Raw genomic sequence first — 23,526 nt, forward strand, 5'->3', positions numbered from 1 at the left:
TGTCTTGTTTCCGTTTAGGAGCTTTTTTAAACAAGGGAACTACGGGGAAGGGAGACATGGGATGGAGGGGCCACATGCTTCTGCCGTCTGGGTTGTTTCTGTAGGTCATATTCAGGAAGTGATGTAGTCATGCCAAAGTTAAAGCCTTTGCACTGGGTGCACAAAGAGTCAGACAGCAGTCTTCCAGAAGAGGTGTGATTGCTGGTGCACGAGGGCAGATAGGGCAGGGACCGGGTGCCTAAGAAGCTCAGAGCCACAGAACCGCCATGCTAGGGATGCTGGGGAAAATCGTAACGTTCCAACAGATTTATGTTTCACAGCTCCCTTGGATAAGCAAACTTTAGCCAGGTCCCAACGCTCCCAGTAAACTCTTGCACTGCAACCTGCACTGCTCTCTCCCCCCATTCACAGGTCCTGTGATGCCAGTGGGATCAAAGAGGGTGGAGGGCCATGCACCGGTCCTGCTCTCTGATGGCATGCACATTCCCCTTGGGCTGCAGAGAGGGGAATGGTGGCTCAGTGCGTTGGTGGGCTTGGGTGTAGGTAACCAAGGGTGACAAGGTTTGGTAGACTGGGGCCTCACGCTTGGTTTGGAAGACTGAGACAGCAAAAGTGGGAGGGACATTGGGGAGGTGGGTGGATCTGAGGTGTGTTCACGCTGGATTATCCAGGGGAGGATTCTTCACTGACCCTAACGTTGCCCCTCCTCCTAGCTGCCAGCTCTTCAGTCATTCCATGGCTCAGCAACACCTCCTCTGGAGGGTATGAGAAAAGTTGGCCAGTATCCTAGGTTTCCTGTGACCCATACAAAGTGTGGTTTTGGAGAAAGAGTTTGCAACCCCAAATTTTAAATATTTAAAACATTATCTGTGAATCTTCAAGTTCTCTGTGCCATGGCTCTGTTAAATGGGAATGGATATGAGTGTGGCTGGGTCTCCAATTTCTGCAAGAAATCACACCTTGTAAAGAAGGTGGAGGTGGAGGAAAGCTGGGAGAGTATATTGCCATCTGACATACATCTTATCTTCTGGATTGGATTTGGTCCTTAGATTTTGCATTTACTGCCAAGCACAGGTGAATCGGGTATGAAGATGCAATTTAAAAAACTATCATATATTAAACTAAAAAATTATCATACAATAAATTTGTTTTTTTTCTTTTCGTGTATAGTACTATAAATTTTAACACATGTATATATTCATGTAACCACCACCACAATCGGAATACAGAATGGTTCCATCACCCCCCCAAAACTCCCTCGTGCTATCTCTTTATAGATGCATCCTGAAAGCCACTGATCTGTTTTTCCTCATGATAGTTTTGTATTTACAAAAGTGTCACATAAATGGAATCACACAGTTTGAAATCTTTTGAGATTGGCTTCTTTCACTCAACATAATGCCTTTGATACTCATCCAAGTGGTTAGATTAATAGTTTATTCCTTTTCACTGAAGAGCAGTATTCTATTACATGGCTGTAGCATAGTTCATTTAATCATTCACCTGTTAAAGTGCATTTGAGTTGTTTTCAGCTTTGGGTTATCACACAGAAAGCTGCTATGGACATTAGCGTACAGGTTTTTGTGTGAACGTAAGTTCTGATTTCTCTAGGGTATGTATGTAGGTATGCAAAAGTGGGATTACTTGGTTGTATAGTATGTGTATGTTGAACTTTATGAGAAACTGCCAAACCATTTTCCCGAGTGGCTGCACCATTTTGCATTCCCACCAGCAATATAGGAGAGCTCCAGTTGTTCACCACATCCTCACCAGCACTTGGCGTTATCAGTACTTTTAATTTTAGCCATTTTAATAGGTGTGTAACAGTATCTCACCATGGATTTAATCTGCATTTCTCTAATGGCTAATGATGCTGAACATCTTTGTCAACCTTACGTCCTCTTTGGTGAAGTGCCTGTTCTAGTCCTTTGCCAACTTTTAATTGAGTTGTTTTTTTTATTGCTGAGTTCTGAGATTCCTTTATTTAAAGAAGCAATTTATTGTGATGGTAAGAGGAGCTGAGAACAAAAGAGGGATAATAGAAGAGACTGTCTTTCCACTGTCTGAAGGGGTTGGGGAGGGAAAAAGGGAAAAATACAAGCTGAGAAAGAACTGCAGGTATTTTACACTCTCCTCCCACACCTTTCCTGGAAAAGAATCGTACTTACTGCCTCATAATCTGCCAGTTCCAGCCTTGCTTTATTCTGCATTGTCCTCTTACAGAGGTAGATGGCTGAAGGAAGAAGAGAAATTACGACATATACAAAACCAGCAGTGTGGTGGAATCGTAAATTCACCCACCCAGTTGTTCATCCACTCATCCCTCCATCCATCCATCCATCCATCCATCCAGCCAGCCAGCCAGCCATTCCCCTCTATGTGCCCAACCCTGTGCAGTCAAGAATACGTTTCTATGTGGAAGCCATGACACCTGACCTCTGGGAATCTGTCTGCAGGTCAGGATCAGACGAGGGCCCCCATCTTCCAATCCTGACAACCTCCTTCATCCTCCTCACTCTGTTTCACCCCAAACAGGGCAGAGGCTGTGTCCTGCTCAGCACGAACCCCTGCACCCAGCACCAGGGCCTGGCCTGCCAGGTGGAATGAGTGGACAGTGGAAAGGGAGGACAATTTAGGTGTCTCTTCCCAGGCTCAGGAAGGGCTCTTAGCCCTCAGCTGCCAGGATATTCTTCCTCAAACATGGCCTTCATCACTTCCTCTCCTACCTCTGCTTCTTCGGTATCTCCTTCCTTCTCTAGTGCCAAGTAGAACGACCCAGGGGAGATATAACAGATGAATGGTATGAATGAACAATAGAACGACCAAGAGGGAAGGTCCGAGAGGACCAGGGCTGACCTGCTGTTTGACAGCTTAATTATACCAGGAACTCTAGTCAACTCCTTGCTGGGTTAATGGACCTCCTCCATGTGGTCTGAAAAATTTCCTGATGCAGCCTACGATATGCTGGAGCCTTCTGGCAGCAGCCTACTCTGTATGCCCACACTTCTGCGCACACAGTCGAGTCTGTGGGTGAGAGTCAATTGTGTTTGTTCTCGAACCTGCTTATGTTAGGCATACTTGTTATTTTAATAATGTACATTCACTTAGTATTACACGCACTGGTGAAATTAATGTGAAAAGAGAGAGCGTTGTTGTTTCTATGACGATCCAGTTGAATGGTTTTTGAATAACCTGATAAAGGAGAGTCAGCTAAGACAATTGCTGATGAATTTGGTATAGGTGAGAGAACTGAAAAAAACGTGAAAAAATAGTAGAAATCTGAGCGGGGCCAACATACAGTGGCTTTAAATGTATTTTCAAAATTCTTGATGCACTTTAAAGATGTCAAAACTGGATGGTTTAAGTGTGGTTTATTTAAGAAAGAAACTCAAATTATGGGGAACGATAATCAAAGAGAATCTTTCATTCTACCTCAAAAGGCTGTTGAATGAATGTTTCTTTGTATATTTTACATTAATTTGAGGTCATTAAGGTACGTATGTATCACTTTTTCATACCAACTCACCAACTTTTCCAATGAACCAAACATCTACAGCTCTGCACTGTGTCAGATAAAGGGGTATCTTCTCTATTACAAGGTGCCTCCTTTGTCACCAACTAGGCAGCCTGTGGAATTGGGGCAACCTGCAGCAGGAAGCCTGGCATGTCACCAGCCCCAGCAGACCTGGTCTCAATGACCCAGGAGAGGTGTAGGTCAGCGCGGGTGGCAGCTGCTTTGACAATGTTACCTCAGACAGTATTTTGTATTGGCCAAATGTGAAACTCAGGAAAGTGTAACCCAGATTTGGTTTTTATTTAAGCAGAATCATCCCAAGAAATTTCCAACCCATCTGGGTCAAAATGGGCCAGCTAAGTTGAGAAGTAAAGTACCATGTGCGGAAGGCAAAGCCAGTACCTCTACTGATGACCACGAGCTACATGATCGAATGCTGGCGGCCCCCTTCCTGTGCAGCTAATGTCACACGTTGGGCAGTTGGTTCACCATAACTGGGAAGGCAGCAAGTAGCTATTGAGGGGACCTTCCTCTTGGCACAGACCTTCCCTGGGGCTTGTCTGTCTGCACTTCCTTGGTGCCTCAACAGTGCTCCCTCTGACACCTAACTAATCAAGTGACCACTGGCAACAAAGCCAAGTCCTCGAACAGGGCATCCAGGGGACTTGCTTTAAGCTCAGATGTTGGTTTTTCTTGGATGTGTAATTTCTCATTGAAAAATCTTTGTCTTCTTGCCCTCACGCTGGCATCTCATTGCCATCTCAAACTCACCAGCATCCTACCATGACAAAAATGGAACACAATTAAAAATTCTATAAAGTCAACAGATTCATGTGCTACATGTGCAATTAAACATTTAAAAAGTATTGAACCTATCCTATTTCAATGTCCTTAAAAAACTCACTCCCTTTCCAAGCTTTCTGTCTTTACTAGTGACATCATAATTAACCTCAATCTCCTAAACTAGGGAACATATAAATCACTTATTTCTCTGTTGCCCTCATACCCTCTAACTACTTCTTAGAACAATGGAATTTTAGCATTGGAAGTAACCTTGGCGACCATCAAGTACAGACACCTCATTAACAGATGGAAAAATTAAAGGCTCAGAGAAGTGAAGTGATTTAGCCATGGACTAGTTAGTGGTAGAGGTGGAACTAGAATTGAGGTCTAGTTCAGAGGAACGTCTCCACTATGACATTCACTGCCCCATTTACTCATTCATTGATTCATTCATTCACCCATTTAAAAATCTGAGTGCCTCTTATGTGCCAAGCGGTATTTTAGGTCTGGGGAAATCACCACAATAGCAGAGCAGCTACTACATGTATGGAGCTTATTGAACGTCAGGCAGTGTTCTAGGGACTTTCCAAATGTCCACTTATTTATCCTCATAATAACCTATGAGGTGAGTTCTGTTATTAGCCTCATTTCATAGATGAGGGAATTTTGCAGGTTATTCCCCATTGTTGGGGACCCACAATGGCTCTCTAAAGCTGCTGAATCTACTCTAAGCGTCTCTCCTTGACTACGAAGACCTTTTTATAAACTTGCCCATTCCAAATTATTCAACCTTCGTAATCATTCTTCATCAACATAAAATCTTTGAGTACTCAGATCAGACTCCTCTCCATCCTCTTCTTGCCCCCATCATGCTGCCTCTCCCAGCCCGGGATGCTTGGAGGGTAAGCCTATAACTCACTCAAATCTGTGACAGAGCAATTGACACAGAGTGGGTGACCAGTACATGTCTGCTGAATGAATGAAAGTTTCCTGGTTCTTCATCAATCCAAGCCATACCTATTCTGAATTCTTAGCTTTGGTGTCACATCCTTTCTGGCAAGAGGGCTACCACAGAACAAGTAAGATCGAACATCACCCTGGAGGTAATAATACCAACCACCACCATGGTTTTTATTGACTCCTTACTACATGCCACACACCGAAACTTATACCCATTTCTAGTTAACAAAACAACACTGAGAGACAAGTACCATTATTATTCTGGTTTTAATATGAGATTTCCAAGGCACAGAGAGGTTAAGTAACTTGCCATGATCACACAGCTAGTGGAGCCAGTCAACAATGGGCCCATTGTGTTGACATCTCTCTTGGTAAATACTGATTTTCTGGCTAAACTGGAAATGGCGATGAGTAATTTGCATCCTGCACTCTAAGTTCTCCATCCGATTTGCCAAAATGGAGGTACAGGAATTCAAAATAATTTTGCTTTAGGGAGAGCCTGACATTAATTGTTATTTTCATCCCTGTTCCTGCTGCACAACTAAAATTACAAAAATCTGTGCAGAAAGGGAAATAGTGCCCTGCTGTATGCAGGGTAAGACGGCTGATGGTTGTGGGTTTATATTCAAGTAAATATTTGAATTTTACTTGGCCTCAGTTTTCTGCTCCCACTATCCTCCCACGCTCTCCATTGCCTGGAAAAATACTGGTTTTCACATTCACAAGGGCACACGGCTGCTGCATGGAACTGAGCTACAATTATTCAAATTCCAAGTTGGGCTTTTGTCAGCAGTATTTCAGCCCCAGAAGCACTTATTTTATGAGCAGCCAAGTGCTGCTCCCATTCTGAGCCAGAAACCTGGCTGGACCCACTTATCACATCATTTAAGGCACAGCACAGTTCCAGAGGGACCCGCAGTGGTGCCTGCACACAGCTGATGAGACAGTCACAGGGACCTGTCCTCTGCATCAGGGCTGTGATCCAGACTTGAAAACAGAACAACTGTAGCCTTGTAGGGCAATGACTTGCCAGAATTCTGTCCTCAGGACTGTTCCCAATTGCTGGTTTCCCATCCCTCAGAAGTATAATCCAGAGGGTATAGCTTATCACAAGGTCTCAGGGACAGGCTTCCCAGAATACCACCCAGCTGCAGCTGGCTCTGCCTTCCTGCGAAAAGCATCCTGCAAAGAACCCACGGAGAAGGTGCAGGTCTCATCACGCGCACCAGTCCCAAGGAGAGCTGCTGTGAGATGCCCCAGCAGCTGAGTCGGTGATGAGGGCACTGTGCAGAGGGACAGAATGAAACGAGCACCTGAGTTCAAATTCTGCTGCCTCTACTGAGTGTCTGTTAATCACCTTTAATAAAGAACCAGAACCCTCAGCAAATATTTACTGAGTGCCAACTATGCCTCAGGCATGCACTGTGTACTGGATGATAAGAGAATGAATGAGGTGGACCAGCCTGCCCTCATGGAGCTTACAATTGACCAGGCATCTGGACAAGTAGCATACAGTGTGAGAGGTATGAGGATGGGGCCTCTCTGGACCTCAGCTTTGTCTGAAGTATAGGGATAATGTAACTTTAGAAGACTGACACGTAGACGTGTTAAACAGTCTTCACGGAGAGGATATGGCAAGAGTCTAATAGATCCCTGCCTGGACAAAGGTAATTCCGTGCTTACCCAGCTCCCAGCTTCACCCACTCTTTTTATCTTAGGTAGGGTAACTTTTGTATACCCCTTCCACGGTCTGTTACACTTTCCCTCTAACGACCAACTATCAAAAACACCAATGAATTATTAAAAAGTCTTAACAAGTCTGTGAGAAAGGAAATGGACAGGGGGAGGTGGCACCTTGATCCAGCCCTCCCTGAAACCCTGTCCCAGGAAGGAGTGGTCAATAGCCACCAGCCCAGTTCTCCATGGCCCCACAGAATGAGCATTGGCCACACTTGATAGAACTTTTCTTCCCTTCCCCTATTCCCTTCCAATGGCTGCACCTTTCAGCGTGCACTGTCTTTCATCATTACATGGAACAGGAACCTTAGTACATGTCAACAATATGAGAAAGGATTAAGCAGGGCAAAGACCCTCCTCCTCATGCACCATGGTTGCCCAGACAGCAAGGATTTGCCTTCTGCATTCCCAGGAGTAACACTAAGTGTGGGCCGTGGCTTCAGTGCTTACCGTAGTCAGTGTTTTCAGGCTCCCAGCAGTTTGAAGGCCAGAAGTACGGGGCCTGCAAAAGAGCACAGGTGTCAGGACTCAGAACGTTAGCACTTGCCCTCCCCTGCCTGGGGCCCAGGGGCAGCCCTCCCCTGCACCCAGTGAGGACCCCTCCCTATGACAGGCTCTGTCCACGTGCTGACGCCACACCCTAACTCTCTCCTGTTCTTAATGCAGCGGAGGCCAGTCAACATTCTAATCTAGGTGTTGAGAAATGAAACCTGAGGTAAGCCAAATAAATGCAAAAATGAGAAACAGTTTACAGGGCAAAAACTTCTTATCCCAAGGTAATAGAAGTCTAATACAGATGTCAGACCAGCACTGTTTGCTGGGACACAAGCCCCAAGTTCCTTTGTCCCTTTGCTAAGGACTGAATGGTGTCCTCCTAAATTTCTATGATGAAGCCTTAACCCCCAGTGTGACTGTATGTGAAGTAAGGAAGTAATTAAGGTTAAATGAGATCACAAGGGTGGGGCCCTGATCAGATAGGATTAGTGTCCCTATAAGAGGAAACACCAGAGAGCTAACGACCTCTCTCTCTCTCTCCACCCTGTGAGGACACAGTGAGAATCAACCATCTGAAAGCCAGGATGAAAGCTCTCCTCACAAACTGAACCCTACTTGAAAATCTTAGACTTCCGGCTGCCAGAACCATGAGAAATACATTTCTGCTGTTTAAGCCACCCAGTCTGTGGTATTTTGTTATGTCAGCTGAGCAGACTTAGACATCCTTCGACCCTGTCTGAAGAACTCCACTCCTAAACCCTTTGGTTAGATCTTGACACAACCCCTTATCCTCTGCTCCAATTCATTGTGGGACAGGATCTGAGGAGTGGGAATGGTTGGGAAGTGTTAATAGGCAGTGAATAGAAACTTCACACCAGGAAGGCAGCATGATATAGTAGAAACATCAAGGACTTTGCTATCAGGCTGACCTAGGTTCAAATCAAGGCTGTCCCCTGGATTTACTCAATGCCCTGTTAATTCTCCAAGTACCTCAGTTTTACCAACTGTAAAATGGGAGACATTAATCCCCCCAAAGTTTGTTCTTCAGAATAAATGAGGAGATAATGTGTAAAGCACACAGTGAATAGTAGGTTCTCCATGAGGGATTTTTACTACTATGCTGGTAGGGCAACAAATGGCCCAGACAAAAGTTCGCTTGGTTGTCCCAGTGCTGGTGGGAGGTAAGGGTTGCTCCCTTAAATACTGTCAGTTTTTTAGGTAGTTCTAATCTGAGATCAGATGATGATGAGAAGAAAAGATTCTTCAGGAGGACAAGCTGCATTCCTACCTGGAAACGATAAAAGGTGCCATCATCCTTCATGGTGAGAACATGGTCCGAGATCGGAAAGACGTAGCCCTGGGCAGCTACGAGGCTTCCCAAGTGTATTGCTTCAACTGCAGGGACAGGGCAGAAGAGAGAGAAGTAATTAGGAAGCTGTCAGAATGCAGGGCTACTTAGCTGAAATGTAAGTGGGGCAGGGTGGGGGGAGCAGAAAGGCAACCGGAAGTCAACTATCATCACCCCCAGATCACTGCATGATTGGCTGATTGATTGGCTGATACCTTCTGATAGGGCTGCACTGGGCAGGGGGGGAGATGTCAGTGGTTGGAGAGGGCCACATGTGTCTGGATCCCCTGGATCCTAGCTCTGAGAGTCTGACATTGTTAACGTCCCTAAAGCTTCCAGAAGAAAGTCCAGCTTCCCAGTTAAGACCATGGGCTTTGGTGTGGATAAGCCTGTATTTAATTAAGTGAGATGCTTCACATAAAGTGTTTAGCAGTGTCTGGTGCAGGGTAAGTGCTCAGTAAGTGCTGGCAGCCCTGATTCATATTTTTAGTTTCATCCTTTTTTTTTTTTTTTTAAATCACCGCCAGCAATGAGCATGCAGCCCATAGAGTCTTCGGACTCACATTGCATTTCCGGACATGACAGTCCCACCAGTGATGAGGAGGGCGTTACCATTCTTTTATGGACATAGAGGGAAAGCTCAGTATCTTAGAGAACTGGAGGAAGGGCAGGCAGTGCAGTGGGCAGTAGCCTAGGGAGGCCAACCTAATAGAAATCCTTATATTTTTGCCACAATCTACCTGTTGTTTTGTTACTTTAGCACCAGCCATAAATAGATTCACATAAATGGTTACAAATTTATACTTACTTTGAGCAGAGCTAAGAAAAAAGAAATCTAAATGGTTCTATCATACATGATAATCTTTCACAAATATAAAAGTACTCTAACTGATAAAAACTAATTTTTGGTTGTAGAAATTATTTGACACACTCAGGGAGTCTCTAGGAATTACTAATTTCATAAGCTCTGAATTTTTTAAAGTGACTTGTATTGGTTTTATTTGCAAACTCTTCAAGAGTCTTAGCAAATAATTAAACCTCAGGTGTGGATCAGGCAATGTAATGTTAAGAGCTGGCTCTAGAAGGCTGTTCCATGACAATGCTACAACTTTCAAGAGGTTGTATATAATCCAGCCGTCTTGCATATTTAGAACCTGCTATTCTCCTTTGGAAGGAGCATACACTTGTAACTGGGAAAATCAGAATGAATGGAGATGTATTTTACTTGCTTAGTGGTGACCGGCTGGCTTTTGAAGTCTATATGCTTCAAGAACCATGGGTCCAGCAGAAAAGGGAAGTTTCATCACCTGCAACTTCTCCTTCTCCAGGGAAGGAAGAGTAAAATCCAGTAAGAAGGAGACTTTCATGTCACCAATCTAGGAGCTAGAAGTCTCACTTCATTCTTCAAAAGGCTTTTGCTTGGAGACGTGGCAGATGGGAAGGAAGAAGAGAGGGAGGGCAGATGTTGGATACCTGCCTTCCCAGCGCTTTTGTTTGCCTCATTTCTGCTGGTGAATTGTTCTTAACTTCTGCTGCTCACCTACTTCTCAGAAGCCCAGACAGGTCCCAACACCTTCATGTCCTCCCAAGGGCATCAAAGTATAATAGACCGTCATAGATAAGACTCTTATCATTTGGGATCTTTCACAGAAGCTTCTCGAACCGGGACCAGAGGATTCCTGAAGTCTGTCCTACCACTAGGGGGTTCAGGGTTCTCTGAATATACCATTACTGCTGCTACTACCACCACTGATGATAAGGATAAAATACTTGTCAGAAATAGGATGACTGTTTTAGAAGGGCAAAGAAAACAGTGCTCTTGGAAGAGGAGACCACCACGAAGAAGGGTCACTCTACATACATGTAAATGAACTGGTAGAGACTTATTCAGTCCAGTTTTCACAAGTGGACAATCAGAAGTCCAGGCTGTGTAAGGCAAACACGTAGGGTAGTTGATTTGGGTTTTTTCCTTAAAAGGATTAGCATTTATAATTTCCCCCTGAGGATTAAGAACTTGACTAGAATTAAGAATTTTCACTACTCATGAGAGTGGCCATTAATCATGATGGGGAAAAAGGCTAGTGTTCCGTTCATGACCTGCTTTTCTGGCACTCAGATTTCTGGCGCCTATGTTTAATTGAACTCTATGTAAGTTGTATTGTTTCATAGTCAATAGTCTATTAGGAGCATCAGATTAAAATATAGGAATGCCCGAGCTGACATACTGACCCCGGCAAGGAATCACAGCTGAAGGTCAGACACCTAGAATGGGCACTTGAAAAAAACCTTTAAAAAGCATAGCAATTGAAGGGCATTCAGTTTGAGGCAAACAGGTCTAATCCGCAAGAACATCAGAATACATTAGTGGATGTTTGTAAATATGACCTTCAGGCAGCAAGAAAACTTAGTTAAGATGCGAAGTATATAATAAATTCAGAAAAGTTTTCTTATCTAGAATTTTCATTTTATTCTGGAACCCTGCATTTTCTAATTTTGCTATGCAAATAAATTTTACTGCTTATTTGCTGGTGGGAGGACAGATTTGGAAACTGTTTTACTGGCCAGGGTTTGCTGTTGTTTTCCTGGTGAGGTAATTGCATTGCACAATTAAAGTTGAAAAAAAAATCATTCCTTCACTTCTTGCAGAAGCAGAGAACAGAAGGAGTCTTAGCAAATAATTACACCTCTTAATTGTGGATCAGGCAATCTAATTTTAAGAGCTGGCTCTAGAAGGCTGTTCCGTGACAGTGCTACAACTTATCTTTAATTGCTGGGCTAACCAGAGTCCATCTCATTTCCCATGTTATTGTATTGGGCTCTTTGGCATTCTAAATAGTTGCTCATTTCCTCCAAGGGTGATTTAAATTTAAAGATAGGAATTCAGCAGAGAAAATAAATTAATGCTATTTGTAAATAGAGTGATTCTACATCTTGGAATTCACGCGTATAAGCCCAGTTCTCAGGAGGATAGGAGAATCTGGTTTGATGGGTTGTTCACTAATATCATGGGGGTAAAGTCAGGGTCAAGGGTCAGGTACCTGGGTCCTCAATGGAGAGGTTCTTCATAAGCCACTGCACAATGTCAGTACCTGCAAGGATAAAGCAATGTCAACTGAAGACCTCATGGATGTTTAGCTCTGTGCCAGAAGAAACACGGTTACCCAAGAGACTCCTAATTCCAATTAGCACACACCTGGAGAGCTAGGTAATATGGACACTTTGCCATCCTAACCAACCCTTTCCATCCATTAGTATGCTTCTGTAGTCACAGTTCCATTCTTTTCCCCCCAAAATCCACTTCTGATGACTCAGGATGGTCTTGTATCCACATTTCTCTAGGGCGCTTCTGGAAGGGGCTTCCTGAGAATACATATTTTGATGACAGGCTAGAGGAAGTCTTATCACGCCTGGCCCCAGACCAGTTCCTGAGGGAGGAGACTCCTTTTAGCTCACTATCCTCAACTGACAAGGCCTGCCCAACACAGATGACCTCACAGGTTCCTGAAAAAAATCTCTAATTTCTTCTGGCCTGGGCTCATCCGGAATGAATCAGCCCCTGTGTCTGTGGGAGAAACTTCTCTGTGTTCACCAAAACCTCTGTCCTCTATCCCCTGGGCCACAGCTAGATTACATTTCTAGACTCTCCTGCGGTTGGGTGTGCACTGAGTTCTGACAATGGAATGTGGGTGGAAATGCCATAAGCGATTTCCAGACTCAGACCATAAAACTCCTGTGTGACCCTCCACACCATTCATCCCCATCTGCTGGCTGAATGGAGAGAACTCCAGGGGCCTAGGGGAAGGCAGAGCCATGTGTGGAAGGAGCCTGGGATCCTGAACAGACATGAAAATTGAGGCCCATTTGGGGTGACCTGATTGAAAAACAAACTTGGTCGTGTTGAGCCCCGGATATTTGAGGGTTATCTGTTTTGGCATCTAGTAATGCCTTAATTAACATAAAATCTTAAGAATCAGAAGGGACTTTAAAGCTTATCTACTCCAACCCTAGCCAATACACAAGCCCCATCCACAACACCTTGGACAAGAGGTGCTGTAATTTCCATTTAGAAAAACCCTAGTGCCTGGAAACTCACAAATTTCCTGATGGCCAACCTGTCCCAGTTAAATCATCTTCGATTTCTCTCAACAGAAATTTGCCCTTCTCTGAATTCCTCTCTTTGGTCTTAGTTTTGCCCTCTGATGACAGAAAAACGAACTCAGACCTCTCACTCTGTGAGACAATCCTTCAACTATTTGGACAGTCCGTCCAATGTATTATCAATGTTCTCCTTGAGTTTCCTCCCCTCCAGGTGAAACACGCCTGGATTCCTCAGCTGTTTCTCCTCGTGACATGATCTGGGGTCCCTCCTCATTTTGGTCCCAATTCTCAGAATATATTTGCCTTTGTTTGCCTCCCTTTAAATGCGGCACCTGGAACCAGTGCTCTTAGGCCAGTGCAGTTCATGTGTGGGTAGAGGAGTCCAATTTTCTGGGAGGTTCTGAACTTCTGTGCAATCTACCTTTGTCACCCCAAAATCTCACTTTAAACCAGTTCAGATCTTCGAAGGTGGCTTTGTCACCTCAGGATGAAATGTTTGATGGAAAACAGCCTGAAAAGGGCAGCATTTCTAGATATCCGAGTCTTGTCATGGGTCTGAGGCATGGTGTGAGGGAGAGGGCCTGCCAGAAGCTCTTGTGGGATGGACTCCCAGCTAAAACACTGGAAACCCCAGCAGAGGGGTTGAACGAATATTGCCCTTTTTCCAGAATTAAAATTGCTCAGAAATTTGACTGGGGTTCAGAAGTGAGACCAGTACAGGCCTGAGTGCCTAGAAATTTTGTTTCTCTCTGGCTCTCTGGAAGGTGAAGGAACCCTGCACAGTAGACTGTCCTGCCCTTTCTGTGCTGTCCCCCCATCCCAGGACTAGCCTCCACTGACATGGCCCTGCAAGTTCCCTGTATTTCCACCTCAAAAGCAAGACTTCTAAGCATTTCCCCACTCTTGCTCCCAGATGGCATCTATGAACTAAACTTTGGATCAAAAACACTCCTTTTCATTCACATTCTTAGAGAGAAAGGGAGAGTATGTCTCGTGTGTGTGTGTGTGTGTGTGTGTGTGTGTGTCCACTTCCTCCAAATTATACAAGTTCAACATTTGTCCTAGGAAATGAAGAACAAAGGAGAAATCAAATACAAACTGTAATCCCAAGTTGGGGGCTGGGGGGAGAGACTCTAACCTGTTTTTCCCTCAAAAGAAAAACAGTCCTTTTTTTTGTGGGTTGCCTAGAAACGGAGAGGTTTCCAGCATCAGCAACAGCTCTCCCCCGGGCAAGAGGATTATCTTTCTGCTGAGCTTGCTGAACCATTATTTATCACCTGCCAAGATTGATTACTCACCCTGGGACAATGACAGCCCTTCCTTTCCCCTGTTAATTACTGTCATCATTAATATCCATGTCACTAATTAGTATTCGTTCACATTGAAACTCCTTCCTTGCTATCATATCCGCTCCCCCCTCCACCCCACCCCAGCCTTCGGTACCATTGTCTGGGTTTCTACCCCCTTTGGCTTTCTGCACTCATGTCCGGCCTCATTGTTCTTCCCAGTCCCCCAGGCTCCGGTTTGCATTCACAGAGCTGAAGGATCACATGTAAGCATTTTTTTGGTAAAGAAGTGAAAGTCACAAAAGCCCCTGGCCCTCCTTCCCTAGCACTGCGGGAACCACAGACCTGGGTTTCCTGTCGCTGGTGTAGGCACCATGACCGTCACTGTCTCATCTGGGGACTCGTGTGACCGTCCTCAGGCCCTAGTGGGGCTGGGCTGCTGCCCTTGGCTGCCCAGGCCACTGTCTTCAGTCTGTAGCAGCACACACGCCACTGCCATCCCTGACACGCGTGGGCACTGCCTGGGGGACCTGAGCACGCACAACGATGTCTGGGGCTGTGGACAGTCTCATTCTCTTGGGCGTGGGGTATTTTAGGCTTTGTGGGACTAATCCAGGAAGGGCCAGCCTCAGCCTTGTGAGCAGGCAGTAAACCGTTGCAGGTTCAGCCTCAGGAACAAGCAAGGAAGGGAAATCTGTCATAATATTATGTCCTTTATAAGACCTACAATTATTACACCGTATAACCAGGCAAGAAGAGTCCAAATAACCATCAGGAGAAAACATTTTTATTCTTCTCTTTTCTCTTTCCTTTCTTCCTTCTTTCCTCCTTCTCCCAATCATTCTTTCCTTCTTATTCTAATAAGAATTTGCAGCAGACTTTTTTTTCTGTTCTATCTAAAATTGATTGTTGCCTTTTGTTACTACTATTGGATTCTGGTTCTTATCTTTCCCAAGCTGCCCTGCCTGCCAAGGACTTAAAGCCAATATAAAAACATTAAGAACAAGTGCACAATAGCTGCTCTTTATTCCCAAAGATCCCAAAACATTTGGCTGAAAGTTTTCTTTTTGAGGCTAATTTATCAACATTTATACTAGGGCTATCCATGAAATACACCAGAGGGCACCTGAAACACTTCTTCACAACCTGCGTGGATTGTTGGTATATTTCAATATATATTTATTATATGCAGGTATGCTTTATGTTTCTATATGCGTTGTAAGCCCGTATTTCAATTACGTCTTACATATGTGTATAATTATGTTTATCGGCAGGGCATTTGGACACAACTTGGGGATTCAATACATAAATTATGGCTCATCCATACAACAAATATTTATTGAACACCTACCGTATTAAATGAAAAAGCATATTGAGAACAGTGTATATCGTAAAATGACATTTTTACAATAGAAAATATATATTTATATTTGTATTCTATTACTTACATATGTATAGATATATACAGATGTGCAGGAGAAAAGTTCTGGAAGTATATTTATTTATTTATTTAATTTATTTATTCATGGCTGCATTGGGTCTTTGTTGCTGTGTGTGGGCTTTCTCTAGTTGCGGTGAGCGGGGGCTACTCTTTGTTGCGGTGTGCGGGCTTCTCATTGCGGTGGCTTCTCTTGTTGCGGAGCACGGGCTCTAGGTGCACGGGCTTCAGTAGTTGTGGCTCATGGGTCCTAGAGTGTAGGCTCAGTAATTGTGGTGCACGGGCTTATGCATGTGGGATCTTCCCGGACCAGGGCTCGAACCCGTGTCCCCTGCATTGGCAGGCGGATTCTTAACCACTGCGCCACCAGGGAAGCCCTGGAAGTATATTTAAACTGTTAAATTTAGGTTATCTTGGGGAGAGGTGAGGGTCAAATTATGGGAAATTTCTGTTCTTTACATTTCCTTATAATTTGGAGTTCATAGAACATTCATATATTACTTTTACACTGAGAAAAATCCTTTTTTGTTAAGGAGCAGAGAGGGAAGAATTGGCCTCTGAGCCTAAAGTGGTGAGAACGTGGAGAGTCAGGGCTACGGACCCAAGTAGAGAGGGTATGGAGCACAGCCTCCTGCTGCCCCCAGGCCCTGTGCTCTCGCTGCTCTCTGGGGAAAGGGCAGAGGAATGAAGGCAGGACTCGCAAAGCTGTCTTCCCTCCTGAGGAGCACAGAGCAGGTGACTTGGTCATGGGCCTCAAATTGGTCACTGTCTGGCCATCTGGCTGGCTCTGAGCCTTGGAGTGGCCTTCTGTAGACTCTAATAGGGCTGTTCACCACAGTCCTGGACAAAGGGTGACCCCCAGCACCCCTCCCTGGGGTTTGCTTACTTGTTTACTTGGGTAGAGTGAGACTCAGTGATCTCTTCCCAAGTTGTATTAACTCTAGATCAATATAAACTGGATTTGAGTAAGCTGGTAAGATCTTGCGAGATTTTAGAAAGTTCTCTTTCTGGCTTGGGGGAGACCCTTACTATAAAAGTGTTCTATTCTGGGCTTGGCTTCTGGCGTTTTAAGCTCCTCTAAAGAATGAGGGATACCTGGATCTTCTTTTGAAATAAGTCAAAACCCAAGCAGATCCTACTATGAAACACTTCCTTCATTTCCCCCAAAGTTTTGTATCAATCTGAGCCCAAATTAGATTATGCAAACTTGACAAAAGACAGCTTCCAGTCACCTGCAAATTTCAAGTTACCTGCAGCTTGGTAGCTTATATTTCATGGTTCTGGTAACTGAAGCAATTGATAACTTACTCATCAGTCCTCCCCACTGGAGAAAAAGACACTTCCACTTGAGTAACCTATTTTTCTGGAGCTCAACCAAGGATAAGACGGTTCCTGCCGTGAGTGAGCTCACGGTACTCCTTAGGCAAGGTTATGACTCCGTCCTCCATTGGATTTTCACGTATCTGCCAAGGTCTCTGCTGCACCTGTGAGTAGAGAGGGCAGCTTTGTGCCACCTCACCACGCATGCAGGTGCCATGTGCAGGCCAAAGCCCGCCAAGAAGGATGGCATTCCCCAGTGCCCACTGTGCACTAGGCCAGAGCTGGACACTTAACCCTGTTGTCACACATCATCTTGACAACAACTATGTAAAATATAATAACTCTTATACCTGTTTTAAAGAGGCCCAGAGAGGCCCCAGGTCACATGCTAGTACCTAATAGAGCCAAGGTTGGAATCCAGGCAATCTCATGTGAAATATTATTTCCACTACACCATTCTGCCCCCCTTATCTCTGAATAACTTTCCAGGTAGTACATAGAAGAATAATTGGAAAAGTTATCTTCTGTACTCTACTTCTTTCCTGAAGTACAGACACTAATTTAGTGATAATAATAATTATTACTGTTAGCTATTGAGCTAATAATTTATTGAGCACTTTCTATATTCCAGGCTTGGAATGATTCTACTATAATAATTATATGGTGTAAGTAGATTATTATCTCCATTTTGCAGATGAATTGAAGGACACCCTAAGTAGGGAAGTTTTTACAAATTTAGACCATTCTTTTATGACTTTGTTAAAAAACAATAAAAAATGCACTACAGAGAAAGCTTGTGAGCAAATGTTCAACTGGGTTTTTGGGGGGCGGACACAACGAATAGCTGGCAGTAGACAGAAGGAAATACAGGTGGAAGAACTAGCGTGATAAAAAGTCTAGTGGCATTTTTTGAGAGGTATTTTTTGGCAATGGGCTTGAGTTTTTCCACGGAAAATGGTGACAAATTTAACAGATATACACTTGCTTCCCAAGCATATGAAGCAATAAAGCACATTGTTTATAAAGGCAGGCAGATAGGAGTTCAACTCATGGTATGTCATTTCCAAATTGTGACATCCTGGGCAGGTCCCTTAATTACCACCCACCCCAATCTCCATTTTCATGGGTCAACTGGGGGAAATCCCACCTACTTCCAGGATAAAACAAGGTCATGTATACAAGACTCTCTACAAAAGCCTGGCCCATGGTTTTGCTGAAATGGCCTGTTTATTATTAGGTAACCTACCTGCTCTGTGCCCGCATTTCCTCATATGAAAATGAGGACAATAATAAAAGGACCTGCTGCTTAGGCTCTGGGGTTAAAGGAGATGCTGTATGTGCAATGCCAGCACAGCTCCTGGAACGTAATAAGCAAAACACACATGAGCTATGGAGAGAGTCTGTGTTTTACATTCATTTTCGAGCCAAGTGTCTCACCAAGTCATCGGCATGGCTCAGAGAAGCAGCAGCAACTTGAACTTCTTGTTATTTGCCTGCTTTTTCATTTTAGGCCTTAGAGAATCTCAAATGTCTTCTGATGCTTTTAGGAAGGGATCTGCTGATGGACAGCTTGTTGGACAGAAGGAGAAACAAAGGAGGGAGTTGCAGCAGGCAAACTTTTAGGAGGCTGACAGGGCCTCGTGGAGGGGGTGGGACTCCCGCCTGGCAGCTTTTGTGGCTTTGCTCCTCTGGAGGACATTTTCCAGGAAGTGAGCGCTTTCTCTTGGAGCACTTATCTTGGTTTGGAACTAGACATCTACAGCGTGATGATTTGGTCAGTGTCTGCTTCCCTCTCTGTATTAGTTTCCTGGGACTGCCTAACAAAGTACCACAAACTGAGCAGCTTAAACCACAGAAATTTATTGTCTCACAGTTCTGGAGACAGGAAGACCAAGATCCAGGTGTGGACAGAGTTGGTTCATCTGAAGGCTGTGAGGGAGAAGTTGTTCCAGCCTCTCCCCTCACTTCTGATGCTTTTCTGGCAGTCTTTGGTGTGCCTGGTCTTGTAGAAGCATTACCCCAATTTCTGCCTTCATCTTCACATGGCGTTATCCCTGTATGTATGCCTCTGTGTCTAATTTCTCCTTTTTATAAGGGCATAGTGGATTATAACCCACCCTAAACTAGTTTATCTTAACTAATTACACATGCGACAACCTTGTATCCAAATAAGGTCACATTCTGAGGTATCAGAGGTTAGGACCACAACATATAAATTTTGGAGATGACACAATTCAACCCATAACTATAGTTCCGAGAGAGCAGGACTCTGTTATACTGTTTTATCTCTGGCAACAAGCAAAGACCTGGCATGAAGCTGGGGTTTCATAAATGCTCATTGATCAATAGTTATATTCAAATGGGCATCATATAATACAGATCCATTCATATGCACATATTCATTACATTTAAAATTTTTTTCTCAACTTTTTATGGCCCATGGAAACTTCATCACAGACCAGCACCAACCTTGGTTGGGCATTTTGCAGCTACTGCTTTAGAGGAAAGGTTCAGGGTTTTCCACCCATTGACACTTTCTTTCAAAAACCACACCCCTCCTTGTAAAAAGAAGCCTCAACAAATGAATGCTTTAAAAAATATAAGGCAAATACATAAACAACAAGGATTCACTGCATAGCACAGGGAATTACATTCAATATCTTGTAATAAACTATAATGGAAAAGAATTTTAAAAGAATATATATATATATATCTGAATCACTTTGCTGTATACCTGAAATTAACACAGTATTGTAAATCAACTATACTTCAAAAAACAAAACAAAACAAAACCCATTTGGCAGCAATCTGAACTGCCTCCTCCTCGTTCAACCCTGGCTGGCACCTAAAGAGGACGACGAGTAGAAGGAAAGGTGAAGTCTTCAACTCTCTTCTCGAGGCAGAAAGACCTGGTGCCCCTTTCTCCTCTCGTCTGTCCCTGCTGTTGGTCTCACTGGCTCCCAGGCTGCAGAGTTCAAACTGCCCGCGATGAGACTGGCTTTGATCCAGCCTGTGGTTCTCCCTTCTAAACTGGAGGCTTTTGTGTCAGTCTGACTCGAACAGTTTGGAACACTTAAATCCAGACACACAAGACTATCATTTTGAACCCGGTGATACTCAAGCATCACTGCCTTATCCAGTCCTAAAGCAGGGCCGGCCGGGGCCACCTCCCTGGGGTCGTCTTCCAGGCCAGGCACATCGGCTTGCCGGCCTCCGCGGGCACGTGGCAACTGCGCCCCTCAGCGACTCACAGCGCACACGGCAGGAAAGACAGCCAGCCCGGCCGACGGGACCCCCCCACCGGTGGACTTTCTCCCGCCAGCCCCCCTCCCCTCCGCCGCTCAGACGGCACTTTCCCGCTTCCCCGCGCATTATAAAAAATAATAGGGGGCAGGAGACTGGGCGAGGTTATTACCAAACTCATAAATCAACTGGGAGGCTCTGAGTGTTGTGGCGAGGTGTCCGGGACGGGCTCCCCCGGTTTGTTATCTCACTCGGGCTCCCACGATTGATTCATAACCTCATAACCCTCCCGCGTCCGAATCCCAAGTCTTCTATCTAATTGTCAGCAGCCGAGTACATGATTTGCAAGAGGATGCAGGCAGCGGCAGACGTGAGGGTGGAGGAGAGATTAGTTTTGTCAATCAAAAGCGTCCAGGGCCAGGAGGAGCACACCCGGGATTTAGCTCAACGATCGGCTTATTAAAGGGGAGGCCGGATATGGCTACGCGGATGGAGATGGCGAGTCTCGGCCACTGTGGGTGTAGCCTCTGCTCCCGGAGGGTGGTTGCTCCCATGACCGCCTCCCGCTCAATCCAAAGGCAGAAACGAAAAACAAATAAGCAGATTTGCAGCTTCTGGGGAGAAGTGAGCTAGTGCCAGGTGTCCTGAGCCTTTCCAGGAGGGCTGGAAGGGACCCAGGGCTGGAAGGTGTCAGGGGCTTTATTGCCTTCCAGTGTTGTCCAATGGTCATCTCATCTGTGCACATTTGAACCTGAAATGTGGTTTGTGAACATTTGTATTTAAATTAATCTGAGGGGTTAAGGCTTTCTTGAGGGGGAGTAGGAGAGGTAGCCTTTGTGACGCCCAGGTCTGCAGGCTGCAGTCACTTTACCTGGAATCTGAGCCGTCTAACCGCACTGTCAGGGAATGATGCTGACACGCTTGCACAGCGTGCTTTAAGGCTTAAGTCTGCAGAGTGTGCTGGACACCTGCCACCACCTTGGGACGGGCAAGGTGTGCATAGCAGGCAGTGTGAGCAGGCCAGGTTTCAAGCGGAGTCTGGGACACACAGGTGCTTGGGCAAAGACTTGATTGGCGTTGCACTAATGCCAGCTCCAGTACCCTGGAGCTCTGGCTTCGTGGGACACACTCGGCTTTTGTAAACAGACCTGGGGTCAAATCCCGCCTGGCTCTGCAACTTGCTAGTTCATCACCTTGGACGAGTTACTCAACCACCCTGAGCCCCAGTTTACCCACTTGCAAAATGGGTCGATCACAGAATCTACCTCAGACTGTGTTATGAGTATTTAAATAAGGAAATGGAGGTGGGCACTTAGCGTAGTCCTGGGTACCGACTGGGCACACTGCTCAATGGTTATTTTGGTTCCTTTCTACTTATAGGTGATGCACACCTCTATCGACCCAGAGTGGAATCTGGACTGGGACTGATCTCCTGAGCAGAGAGCCTCAAGTAGGAATCAAGCCTTTCTCCCGGCTCTTCCCTGGGCCTGTGCTGCAGGCCTAGACTAGACAGTTCAGAGCTGGCTCTAGCTTCGATCTCTCAAGCTTCTCTGTTTCATTGAGATGAAGGAACCCATCCTTTTAAACATTGGTCTGGGACCTTCTCTATCAGTAGGTGATCTACTCCCAGTTCAATTTCCAGTTCCTGAGGCAAAACGTCAGAAGAACACCAAGGTACCCCAACATCTCTCCTTCTCCATCCCAGCTACAGCCAAGCCCTTAGCCTGGCATCTCCCACAGGAGTGGCCACGAGGCAAGCAGCCTGTGTCTGAATCCAGGTTTCCCCTCCCGCCAGCTCTGTGACCTTGGGGATGTGCCTTACTCTTGCTAAGCTTCAGTTTCTCTAAGATATGATAAGAACACAGTCTGAGAGGGTGGGCATGGGATAATTCCTGTAAAAAGTTCAGCCCTGTGTCCTTCAGTGCAGAGCAAATGAGCAGCATGTGCTGGCTTTATCATCATCATTATTATTATTGCCACGACTACTGATTGGACCACTTTCATTCATTTATCTGTAGTGATGATTAAGACGACTCTGGCCTTAAACAAAAAAAGGGCGCTAGCAGGCTGCCAGGGCTAGACTGGAGTGTTTGTGGGGTGCTTTGGGCCACAGAAAGAGTATGTCATTCCAGCCCACCCAGTGTCGGGAGAAGGTTCACAGAGAAGGAGGTGCTTAGGATCAGTGAGAAACAGAAGACTGAGGAGGAAAGCATTGGATGTAGGGCCAAGAACAAAGCCATCCAAAGCAACCACACCAATGGCATCATGTGACAGCTAACATTTATATGCAGACTGGAACAGCAAGTCGCTGTGAAAGGGAAAAGAGTCCTAGAAGGGCAGAAGTCACAGCATGCTCTGGTGTCACTTAGGTGCAAAGCACTGAGCCTGTCACCAGGGGCTGACAGTCAAGCGTGAATCAGAAAAAGAATCAGGCTTAAAAGCTACAGGGAGATGATGTCAGAGCTGCCGGGGAATGAGCTCATGCTTTCCTGGCATCAGGATGCTGGCCTTTCCCCCCATCCCTCCCCCAACCCGGGCCTCATGGCCACTGCCAGCAGTGCTGTGGTCCCTTCCTGCAGTTGGCCTTGGGAGGTGATGCACTGCTTGGTCAGCCTGCATCCCCTGCACCTCTGCTGCTGGCTACCGTCCCGGATCCCTGCTCAGCTGCCTTCAGCGAGGCGCCCCAAACCCAGAGGGGCTCATGTGCAGGACACCACCACTGTTTCCCCTCCCTGCCATCCCTCAGGGGAGGGCGCAGCCTTGGGCTTCTCTGGGACCTGCTGCCATCTTGCCTCCAAGGACACCTCCCCCTTGACCCCACTCCCAGCAATGGCCTTGAGTCCTTGGGACTTGGCTGTCTGAAGGGGTGGGCGTTGAGGAGCACAAAACAGAAGCAGTGGCAGGAGTGACAGGAGCCGGTCAGAGGCCTGTGTGTCCTGACCTTGCTGAGGGCTGGGGCGGGCCCCGGATAACAAGTCATCAGTAGGAAACGGGGGCACAGCCCACGGGGGAGCAGGTGGCAGCCAAGCCACACTGCCCGCCTTCCCTGCCCCACTCTTTCCTCCTGAAATCCCTAACTCCTTTTCTGTCTCTGGCATTTAGGTAAGAAGAAACAGTGCAATAGTGAAGACAAAATGGGGTGACGGGGAGAGGGGACTGGGGGCTGTGAAGACAGGGAGGTGAGCGAGGTGACATTTACACGGAGGCCTGAGCAGCAGGAAGGATGCAGCGGTGCATCTGGAGGAACAGCAGTGAGGTGGGAACCTGCAGAAGGAAGGCACGGGCGCCTGGAGGGGAGATGGGA

General features: G+C 45.7%; 1 protein-coding gene across 1 annotated transcript in view; it reads right to left on the bottom strand.

Annotated features, from left to right (window-relative positions):
* RGS6 (regulator of G protein signaling 6) overlaps window positions 1–23,526 on the bottom strand; it is a 588,332-nt gene that overhangs the window by 75,893 nt on the left and 488,913 nt on the right. The window contains exons 4-7 of the mRNA XM_082451965.1: window positions 11,876–11,926; window positions 8,778–8,884; window positions 7,445–7,496; window positions 2,169–2,233 (exon numbers count right to left, since the gene is read on the bottom strand). Of these exons, the coding sequence (XP_082308091.1) occupies window positions 2,169–2,233; window positions 7,445–7,496; window positions 8,778–8,884; window positions 11,876–11,926 (275 nt within the window). The remainder of the gene's footprint in view (window positions 1–2,168; window positions 2,234–7,444; window positions 7,497–8,777; window positions 8,885–11,875; window positions 11,927–23,526) is intronic.

The sequence above is a fragment of the Balaenoptera physalus genome (genome assembly GCF_965194825.1).
Source record: "Balaenoptera physalus genome assembly, chromosome: 2".
Lineage (NCBI taxonomy): Eukaryota > Metazoa > Chordata > Mammalia > Artiodactyla > Balaenopteridae > Balaenoptera > Balaenoptera physalus.